General features: G+C 36.0%; 1 protein-coding gene across 1 annotated transcript in view; it reads left to right on the top strand.

Annotated features, from left to right (window-relative positions):
• The window catches only part of mdga1 (MAM domain containing glycosylphosphatidylinositol anchor 1), a 180,863-nt gene that overhangs the window by 139,123 nt on the left and 30,113 nt on the right, over positions 1-11,627 (top strand). The window contains exons 10-12 of the mRNA XM_017304105.1: positions 1-235; positions 6,357-6,623; positions 6,722-6,870. The exon at positions 1-235 is cut by the window's left edge and continues 33 nt beyond it. Of these exons, the coding sequence (XP_017159594.1) occupies positions 1-235; positions 6,357-6,623; positions 6,722-6,870 (651 nt within the window). The remainder of the gene's footprint in view (positions 236-6,356; positions 6,624-6,721; positions 6,871-11,627) is intronic.

Here is an 11,627-nt window from a genome sequence, read left to right as displayed (position 1 = left end):
TACACCGAGTTAGTTTGCCTGGTCGATGGCAAACCCCGTCCTCCAATTCTGTGGTCACGGACAGAGAAGGATTTGCTAATGCCTTCGGGGAAACCCACAGTGGAGACACCCGACGGCCGCTTGAGGCTAAAGAACGTCAGCCGTGACATGATGGGGGTGTATCGATGTCAGACAGCTTCATACAACGGCCTTAACATCAAGCGCAGAGAGGCACAGGTCCAACTGAATGTGCAATGTAAGTGTGGATCAGATTATTTTCACTTGAGAACTCTACACACAACACCTTACAACTGTCWGGAAAAGCATGTGGTGACAATCACACACTTTGACAATGACACATCTGAGTTTACATCTTATATATAAACAAGCGTGTGGTTTATTTAAAAAAACACAGATGACCAAAATTAGTTACGGTAAGTCAGAATCTCTATTGTAATTGTATAAAGAAGTATGCAAAAAATGTGTGTGTGTGTGTGTGTGTGTAGTTAGTTAAATTAATTAATTAATAAATAAGGCAGTCAAAATAGAGAAGACTTTGAAAGAATGTAAGTTTTCCAAAGAATAAACATAAACACCCTTACTCATATGTGAACTGTTAAAGACAAATAGTGTCACTTTGAAAGAAGGAACTAAGAGAAAAGCGTTTGCTCCAACTATAAATAAAACCAACTGGTTGGACAACAATCATAATATCTACTGCAGTACAGAAAACAACATTATGGAACAACTGATGAAATTATGATTGACTTCTTTCTTCTTTTACTTTTTATTTTACTTCTTGTCTAAAATCATGCTGGTTAGACTTTCCCTATTTTGTCTACATTTTCTGTTTCACAAATGTATAGAAAATTGTTTTTATAATCGTTTGGTAGTTTTTCAATCAATCAATCAATCAATCAATCAATCAATCAATCAATCAATCAATCAATCAATCAATCAATCAATCAACCAATCAACTCCCTGCAAATCAGTAAATAGTTTTAGTCCTTAATGTTATTTAACTACATGTAGAGGTGCATCTCGGTATAAAATGTAATTTATTTCTTTAATTCAATTCAATAATTGAAGCTCCTCTATCGAATTGATTCATTACACCCAGGGTRTTAGTTTTCAAATGTTTTATTTTGGTAATTTGAAGCTATTGAAACACAAAATTCAGCYTCTCATAAGATAAGGTTCAATAAAAATCATCTTTAAGGCACAAATGATTTATTGAAAAGTACTTCTGTCTATTTGCTGTACCAGATCTCCACTCAACACTCGGATACGATTTATTTTGCTTTTATTAATGCAACATGATGTGGAGGTAAAGAGTCTGTGAGTCAGGTTTCTTTWATACTATTGGRCCTGGTGTCTCGCATMTACCACTGAAGCCACTRAAATACTGAGAAAATATAGTCTTGTCAGATAAGGCCAAAGCTGAATTCTCTTAATCTCATTGCAAATAAAATGTTTCTGAAAAATTGCTGAAAATCTTTCCAAAAATCAGACGTCAAATAATCAAAGGATGAACTGATAAATTGAGAAATTTTTGAGGAGAACCTTTAAATGTAGTGAGTGTCGATTTCCCAAATATGCAACCAAGGAAACTCCTAATAGGTTTCAGAGACTGTGACTCTGACTTGTTTTAAATTGTAAATCTGTGAGCGCAGCCGTGACTCAGGGTTTAAGTGAGAGACACTTGTATGAAGAGGTYTCAGTCCTCTACACGGCCATCATGAGTTCAAGTCCCAACCTGTTGACTTTTGCCACATGTTTTCCTCCTGTCTAACAACCCACTTTCCTATCACTTCACTATCAAATAAAGGCCACTAGGGCCTAAATAATCTTTAAAAAATTTAAATCTGTAAATAAGAAGAGAAGATCCGAGCACATAGAAAGAACCTCTACTAGATGTGGAGACGATTTGTAATGAAGTTAAAATCACACCTGGCTTCTCCATACAGGAAACGTCTGGAAATTGTCATCACTAAAAAACGCTTTTCCCAAAAAATGTTTGATAAGTTTGTTCATTCCTGGTGTCATTTAATTTCCTTACACATAACTTAATTTCTGGCCTAGTTTGCTTTGATGTCTTTGTGTCCAGYACTCACTTTATCCACCTAATATAAAGGCACAAATTAATGCATTCTCTCCTTTTCTATTCTCTGCACAAAGTATTTAGAAAGCTTGCTAATGGTGGCAGGGTGCAGGGCCAACACTGTGAGCACTGCTGTCCTCACAGGGCCGACTCTGATTAATGGAGCAGGTGGCCACCCCACTTTGGACTGAGAAGAAGAAAAAAAAACAGAGCAAAGAGACAGATACATGAACTAGTCTAAGAGTGAGAGATATGGGGTTAAGAGAGAGGTTGTGAGAAGTAAGCTGGGAAAGTGGAGGAAAGCAAAAAAGGTTGGCAAATAGAAAACAACCTAAATAAGAACATCATTCTGTGGGTACAGCATTAAACATGCAGAAAACCAGATTTTTTTTTTTTTTTTACTGTTGTTCTTCTGACCTATTTTATTCCAGGCCCTATCTAACACAAGTTTTCAGTTTAATTTTGTCTTTCTTTTCTCCCTTCATTTTTTGGGGTAGATCAATGTGAAGAACAGATGTCATCATTTTATGTGGCAGCTATAATTAAACAGATACGCTGCTTTTGCATGTCCTACTGCCGACTTTGTCTCGGGTCCTTTCTTTCCATTACCGCTCTTCGTTATTTTTCCTACAGCGGTGGATGTTCTTCCTCATTGCCATTCTCATCATCATCAATCAGCCAACTGTTGACCATGAGAGAAGCCCTCTCTCTGTCTTGCCATTCTCTTTCTGCATCCTGCATCCTCTCATTGGCTCAGCACCTCCCACACTCAATCACTGACTTTTTCACACCACACTCTCTCCGTCATTTGTCTTCCTCGTTGTCTTTTTTTAAAGAGCTCTTTCTCTCTTAACTCACAACACCTTATACACCGCAAACCTCCACCCCTCGCACACACACACCTACTCCACCCTTCCAGTTTTGTGTGAATTTACTTTTACTTTGGGCTTGATCAGTGCTGCATTGCTGAATTGAAACCATTTTGTATTCAATAAGACAGATAGCAGTGGCGTGCTTACTTGGATTATAGCATTCTGACTATGAAACATTGAGGTGCAGTAGCGTCAGCCCCAAATGAGGAGGAACTGAATGCAAAAATGAGGCTTGAGAGAATTTGGAGAGTCAAGTACGAAAGAAATTTCCCATGAGCTTCAAAAGTGTAATGTACTGCCTGGAAACTTCTGTAATTGTTTCAGAAAATACATGAGACTAGGTAAAGGATTTTAATAATAATGACTTTTCTTCCAGAATCCAGAGGGAGTAGAATAATTTATAAACTGCTTGAACACAGGCTCTTTTTTTTTCTAATTCTAATACCAGTACTTCACAATTAGTTTGTTTCTCTGCACGTGTTTCTTTTTTCAGTTCTTAATATGTATCCCAAAAGCATAATTCGGCCTCTACTCCATTTTACCATGGGGATTGTTTGTTCAGTTTGATGTTTAGTGATTGGATTTTAAGCCAATATCAGATTTTCCAACACTTGATGTTTTCCACCAAGATTTTCAACTTAATTTTGATCTGGCCAGGTCATTGTTTGCTCTGTGGTCTTTACGCAAAAGCTTGATTGTTTCTAGGATTAAATAACCCAGGGATTTGTAAAATGTGCTAATTTTAGAAGTTCTAAGGACATTTGGTTGGCAACATTAGATTTGCTAAATTACATTGATTATATGTCATTTTTCTACCACTTTATATGTACGTGATACATTGTATTCATCTATAACACAAAATCCCAAAGAAAACTTTTATAGTATTTATCTAAATTCTCAAGGGCTCATGGATATATGAAAAGTATGTGACAATAATTGTTAAATAACTAAAAAGGTCAGAAACTATGTTGATTTCACATCCACATGTAGAAAGTCTTGACCAAAAAGCAACAGGCAGCACAGAAACTGGGAAGGTAAATGCTGGGGTGGTTTCGCGTCTCCTTAGCATTCAGGTGCTCACTCGTGTTCCTCAGACTGAAGTGCAAGCACAGAATGATAAACTGGTTTCAAACAGGAATTTGGTCTGGCTGAGTTCACTGGTCTGCAGAGGAAGGACTAGAAATCTGACATTTTACTCCCTATAAGCAAGTGCAACTGTTATTCATTCCTACTTTCTTCCATGGGAAAAAAAAAGATTACATTCATATATTTGCTTGCAGGTCTGTCTTGGCTTTTTTTTTTCTTGTAGTTTAAAATATGTTGTTTCTTATATATTCTATTTATCTTAAGTTAAAAAATAATTAACTAGAACACACCACCTCAGTTCTAAAATCCTTACACAGACTCCTTGTAGCTCAGAAAGTTAGTTTATAAATCATTGAACGGCTTACCACCAAAACACAAGAAAGATATGCTGTTGTTATATCAACCTTCCAGACTTCTCAGACCTTCTGGTTCTGATCTGTTCTGCTTCCCCAAAACCAGAACCAAACATGGAGAAGCAGCATTCAGCTTCTATGCGCCACAAATCTGGAAGAAACTTCCAGAAAACTGCAAAACGGTGGAAACAGAGTTCCTTTAAATCTAATCTAAAGTCAACCTGTTTAGATATTTTTTTGAACTGTAACAAATGAAACATTTACCAATATGTTAACTTTCCACAGAGATAGAGATGGGCAGGCCTTACAAATCGAAGTCCAAATGCATAAAAAATGTGTGGGCTGTTCCAGATTTCCTCCCCATTGACCTTTTCAACACAAGCCATGATCATAACTTGAAAACTGTCTGACTAACCATGAATTAAAATTCAAAGTCACAATATAGGTGTACTTCATTTAAACCCATCTAATCTGGGTAGTGCAGCCCTTAAAGGGGAGGAAAAGAATACAGGCCAGAGTAGAAATCTGAAAATTATGACATGCAAATGTATCTAATCCCCGTCAATCTGACACCCCTGAATCCAACCAATTTTCTTCCGATAACTGTGGGTCAGTGAGAAAAGTGGTTCTCTTCCAATACAAACATTTTAGGTGTGACTCTTTGTCCTTGTTGTCAACTTTAGGTTTATGTGGTTGTAGTGTAAAAGCACTTAACAGTATCCTCTGTCTGTGTAGCATTTGATAATTATTCCAACTTGTTTAATCTTAGTATCAATGGAGCTTTTTTCTGCGGAGGTCTGAAAGGTTGGTTAGAGAACGTTAGTAGATAAATGGGAACCTGAAAACCACAGAACACGGTTCAAGGGAGGAAGTTGTGAAGAAGTTTAACGTAGTTTTAGTTTATGAAAAAATATTCATCAATCAAAAATGAAAATGATATGTCACAACTGAAAAACGCATAAGGCTGTCGTCAGATGAAATTATGACTGAATTGTAAAACAGTATGTTTGGTATAAAACTAACTCCTAACACCAGCGCAAATACCCAATCCCAACTTGAAACATGGTGTGCCAAACTGTGGGGATGTTATTCAGCAGGAACAGGGAGACCGGTGAGTGAATATGGGAAAAAGAATGAAAGAAAATGAAGAAAAGCTGCAGAAGACTGAAGATGAGAAAGGAGGTTTACCTTAAAGCAAAACAACGACCCTAAACATACAGTTAGAGCTATAATAGTATGGTTTATAACAACTCACACAAATAAGTTAAAATAGCAAAACAGCAGAAAACGCCACTTCCACAATCGGTAGCGAAGCAATAATCTATTTTAAATCAAATTAATATTCTCATTTGATACAAAACAAGATAAAAGCATATTTTTCCTCTACTGCCTTTTCCATAATCCTTTTGTCTTTCTCCCGCCTGTTCTGTGTCTGTCTAAATTACACACATAACATAGATTAGAACATAATTACACTTCAGTGCGTGATAAACTTGATGCATAAGGGACAACTGTGATGCTACCTCACCTCTGGGGGCCTTAACACAAAATCTCATCACAGTTCATACAGCAGGAGCACTATTAGTGTCTTGTCTATCTACATGATTAGCCATGGGATGAACTAGCCCGGCTGTGATTTGTGGCAGAGCAATTTGGCTGTGTTGTGTCTCTGCTGACCCCAGGGCAACAGTAGCTAGTCAGTCATTAACTGCAGAGCCACACATCACTTCAGACAGGTTAATAACTACCGGCTAGGATTGGTTAGCAGCAGGGTTGGGATAGCACCTTGTAATGCTTGATCCCTTTGGCAACAGTAGTTTTTCTGTGGCGGATAATCTGTCAAAGCCTGTATTTCTGTGACAATCTGAAAAAAATAATGTTGCTGAAAACATGATGAAATAAATAAAATAGTGATTAGTATTCCCGAAAGCTGTGATAATGAATTATCATGTGTTGACTTTGCAGACCCTCCCATGCTGGACCCAGTCTTTCAGGATATGCGGTCCAGGAACTTTCAGACAGTGACCCTGAGATGCACTGTGCTACGGTCCAACCCTCCTCGCTTAACAGACATTCGATGGCTCCGCAACGGCGAGTTCATCCGAATGTCCATGCAGGACCTGAAGCAGACACCAGAGCTGAAGTTCAAGCTGGAACCCACTAGCAACGGGACGTACGAGTGCAGAGTCAGTAACAGTGCAGGGACGTCAACGTGCCGATTTAATGTCTCTGGTAAGGGAAAAAAGAGGCATTCTATTTATCATGTATCATCCATTTTCTATGTGGCTCATTTTTACACCTATCATTTTGCTTTACTTCCTGGCCCACAGCACAACCATACAATGCTGAGTTTTATTTTGATACACCAAACCCAGTGCGCATTCTGAAGGGAAATAATTACTCCTACACCCTGCAGTGGACACAAAGGGACCCACAGGCTACCGACCGCATCATTGGCTACTGGCTAAATGTTCGAAAGGTAAAGTACGTCTGCACAGACACCAGTAATAACACATAAACGGTTGTGTCAATACTCATATTGTTGTATATGATCTAGATAATAGTACTATGATTAGACATGCTCAAATGCTGACAATAGCTTAAAACAAGATCAAAGAGAGGCTCTATTAGGATCTAAATGGCTTGATGTAGAGTACTTGTGCAAATTTGTTGATAGAAAGGGGGGCAGAGCAGAGAGGGAAATAATCTAGATTAAGTAATCTCCAAATGGAGTGGTGCATAAGATACAAAGGTGCCCAGGAGTTGCAGAGAACAATTGAGAAACGTAGGCCAAGCATTCTGCAGGCAAAAGGAGACAAGAGTTCACTACAGGAAACCATGCGGTGCGATTGCTTTCTGATGTTCTTCTGAAACGCACACAGAGATTGTGAGAGAGCCTCTTAGGGAGGAACAGTAAAGTCAGAGAGCATAATGGAAGACAAACACTGGTCAGCCCTCCTAAGTTTGCAAAAGTGACCTTGAGTTGGAAAGTATCAGAGCTTCACTTTTTGTCATGGATTTTGCAGATTTAGTAAACAGGGGCTTTACAGGGTTTAACAGTGTCACACATTTGAAGTCCATCAATATACACCTGCTCTGAATAAATAAAACAACCAGTTTTCCTTGGTGTTTTCTTTTTTCGTAAGGTTCTTTAATTTTATATTTGTTTTGTGAAATTGCTATTTCTTTAGATCCGAACAATGTTGCAGTAAATTTGGAACTGAATAAGTGTAAAGAAGAATAAAGTAAAGAAATCAAAATGTTCCTACTTCAACTACAGTTAAACTAGATATTGTCTGTATAAAAAGACACAGGACCTTTTCTTCTTCTTCCTGTGACATCAGACTAAACTCTTCATGTTAGGATTAACTTTTTTTTCCCACCAAGTGAAAACCAGTTTAAGTTGAGAATTGTTTTTCTTTCCTCAAAGTGAGATATTCGCATACACTTACTTCATAGCATTGCAAACTTGGATCCAATGTTTTGGCCATCTTTCCACATTTCACAACACTTGAAGGGATTTTGGCCCATTCCTCCTGACAAAACATATGTAATTGACACCTTTCTCACACACTTTCCATCTCTGCTCACAAATTATCTGTAGCTCTCTGCACTGCAAAAAGTCCCCTTTCAAAAACAAGAAAAAAAGTACAAAAATAGGGTATAATTTTCTTAAAATAAGAAAAATTATCTGCCAACAGAACAAGAAAATTTATCTTGTCAAGATTTTCCAAAACAAGAAAAAATATCTAACCAAGATAATCCTACAAATATCTTAAAATTAGTATATTTGTACTTAAAACAAGCCAATTTTACTAATACAAATAGAATATATGAGATTTATTTTCTTAATACATAGAACATTTTTCTTAAAATAAGAAAATTTGATGAGTACTCTAAACATCGGCTTTGAATTTATTGACATTCATTAGGAAATTGTCTACAAAATGTCTATTATTTTTATATAAATAACTTTTTGCAATCCAAATTTATCTAAAACAGGAAAAGTTTGGATATAATGTAAGACAGTGAGATTTATTCATTCTGAGGATAGCAATCGTGTCAAAATAGTCAGATTGCATTTTATAAGATGCCTGACTTTTCTTTATCACAAAGGACTTTACTCCAATGTTCACAAAACAGTTCAGCACCTAACATCATAAAAAATGCTGCACTGGGTATTTGTTGCTGTTTTGATTTGAATGTTGCTTGGAAAGAGTTGAAATCTTCCAGTATCTTTCACGTTTCTACGTTTTACCGAAAGATTGATAGATGCAAGCTTTTTTACATGACCATAAAAGCGTTAAATTAGTTTTGTACACACAAATTGGACTGTAGTAGAATAGCTTTAATAAACAAATCAGTTTCTGCCCTCAGATATTAACCTGGACATCAACAAGAAGCATGTATTGATTTACTAATCCCAGATAAACTCTGATGCTGTACTTTTCACATTAGGGAAGAACCATGTAACTTGGAGATGTATAAAGATTTCTGTTCAGACTTATTTTGTTTTCTCCTCTGTTTTCTCTCTCTTCTGGGATTTCTTCTTGTTATCCACCATGATCTATTTTTCTGTTCTGTTATTACTACGCTAAGAAATTGACATACAGCCTTACATTTCATGGCACTTCACATTTCAACATCATTGCTTTCACATAGTGCATGATGTTGTCAGATGAACTTTGGCTTACTTAAATGTATTAATTAATGTATTTATTTGCTGCACTTTTTTTTTTACATGAGTATAGAGCAACCAGAAAGAGGAAAAAGGGAAAGAGAGTGTGCAAGAAAGCAAGGGTGCAAAGTAGAGGGCTGCAATGCAAATTAAAGAAAAACATGAAATCTCACACGTCCTCTTGACTATTAAGTACACCAGTGGATCATTCAAATGTAATATCATCTCAGTTTCACAACCCATCTATTTCTACTTGTGTTTTTTTTGTTTTTTTTTTACAGTTCATCCTTTTAACGCCTTGACAGTCTATCTTTTCAGAGCATAGAAAATTATGTAGAGTCCCAAGGGAGACATGCAAACTCTCAGGGAAATACATGAGGACAGGCTCAGTTCATGTTTCGCTGTACTGTTTGATCTGAAACATGGCTGCAATTTTTTTTTTTTCCATTTGCTTGTACTTGCATTTTAATTTTGTGTTTTTCTGATGTAAGCCTGTGTACATTTATTCAACTTTATCCATTCAGTTTGGAGTATGTAAATACTGTGTTTAATTGCCCGCCAGTGCATTTACCAATATCCATGTATATTCATGTGAGTCAGAGTCAGACTGCTTGTTATCTTACAGTGGGGGGATTTATCTGTGTAGGAATTAGCTGCGTTGACAGGCCGTACTTTTTCTATCAAGCAGACGATACACTCCATTTCTTTGCAGCATAATCTTCATCCAAAGTATCATTGGAAATTGATGTGTTTACCTCTTGGAAGTGATTGTTATACAATCATTTTAGTTTTATTTTCAATAGGACAGCCAAATAAACTAAACAATTTGTTCTTCATTACATAATTTTTTTCTAATGCTGTCAAAGGTCAGTAACACATTATATTAGGATACCCAAATTAATCAAATTAGTTACATTATTATTGTATTACCAAGATATTAACACTTTTAACCATTATAAATTACTTGTCGTAGCTCCTACTGAATTATCATTTCTGCAGTTTTTTTCAATTGTCTAATCAGCTAAAAATTTCTTAATAATAACGAGCATACAGTGTTTAAAAAAAGATCCTGGTGAACTTGAATAAAGATTGCCCTAATAAAATAACCCTAAATTGAAACTAGTTTTTTCTGACTTAAAGAAAATACATTACAATTTTGTATTCTTTCCCTTAGGTTGTGTCCAGCATTGTGACTCACAGTTGTCTAATATCCACATCCTAAATCGATATATAAAACAAAGGAAGAAAGGGAAAGCATTATAAAATCTGAAAGGCCGCATAGAAAGCAGTTTGTGCAATTCAAAGTAAAATCAGTGTGTTCAGTTAATGGAAAACACTCAAATAACATTATAATCTGTCAAGCAAGGCTGTAAGCCTTTTGGTGTTTGATGCAGAGTAGGAGCATAGTCTAGTTTAACCAAGAACAGACTCACACAAAGGTTTTTTTTTATTTGTGGTTCTCAGTACAAAATTTTTGAAATTACTCCCAAATATTTGTACATAGATTATGTTGAAAAGAATGTCAACCATAAATCTAAATGAATTATTGTAGTCCTTTATCTGAAAGAAATATATCACCAGTGGAGTAGTCTCCCATATGTTTCAGACAACAAAATTGCAGTTTTGCTACTTTTTTTACTTCCTCCTGTTTATACAAGATTGTATCCCAGTTTATTTTAGAAGTCTATTTATGTTAAACATACATGTTTTCGTTTTAAATTAGCAAATGAAATTCATACAAACTAATTTTTTATGTTATAAGTCAATTTGGAAATTGTCCTAGTGCAATTAAATGTAATGTATGTCATTTATGGATACATTTTTAATCTAACATTTTAAAATGGACAAACCGCTGTCCCCGTTAACATATATATGACAGATTGAAAATATTAATGACGCATTACATATTTTGCATTGAATCAAATTTGTGAATAATTCGTGAAGATTTCCACTATAACTGTGCAGGTAGAGCGTGCTTATAGATTCATGAGTGGCTCTATTAGGAGATGACATACAAACATCCATATTTTACACAGGATGTCAACTCTCTGAACTTTCCACATACACATGATATCACTTAAAGTCTCTCATTTGCTTAATTAGTGATGAAAGAGATCCATTAACAGATTAAAATTTAACCTCACATGTTTTGTCAGTCCAAGTCTCTTATATATCAGACTGTGCTTGTGTTTTATGGCGGCCTGTCTCCTCTTTCACACATTCTTTGTCTTGTTGTGTCTTTGATGACAATCTGATAAAGAAACAGCTACAAACACTTCCTGACTGAAATTCCTGGGAGCATCTGTTTCCAATGAAAACACACATACACACGCACACATCAAGGTGGTAATATAGACTTTATCATCTGACATCTTTCCATTTCAAAATATGTTTTGCATCTTTCTTATCCTGCTCTTTTTTCTTACATAAAATCTAGAGCCAAGCACACATCTATACATAGTGTCTTTTTTATCTTCACAAGAACCTTTCCCTAATCCTAATCCTAATTTAAACTTGATTCATACCTAAACCCTACCCTGAAAACAGCATTCATATAT

The sequence above is a fragment of the Poecilia reticulata genome, linkage group LG3 (assembly GCF_000633615.1).
Source record: "Poecilia reticulata strain Guanapo linkage group LG3, Guppy_female_1.0+MT, whole genome shotgun sequence".
NCBI lineage: Eukaryota > Metazoa > Chordata > Actinopteri > Cyprinodontiformes > Poeciliidae > Poecilia > Poecilia reticulata.
The sequence above is the reverse complement of the archived record's forward strand: the minus strand, read 5'-3'. Positions and strand labels throughout refer to the sequence as shown.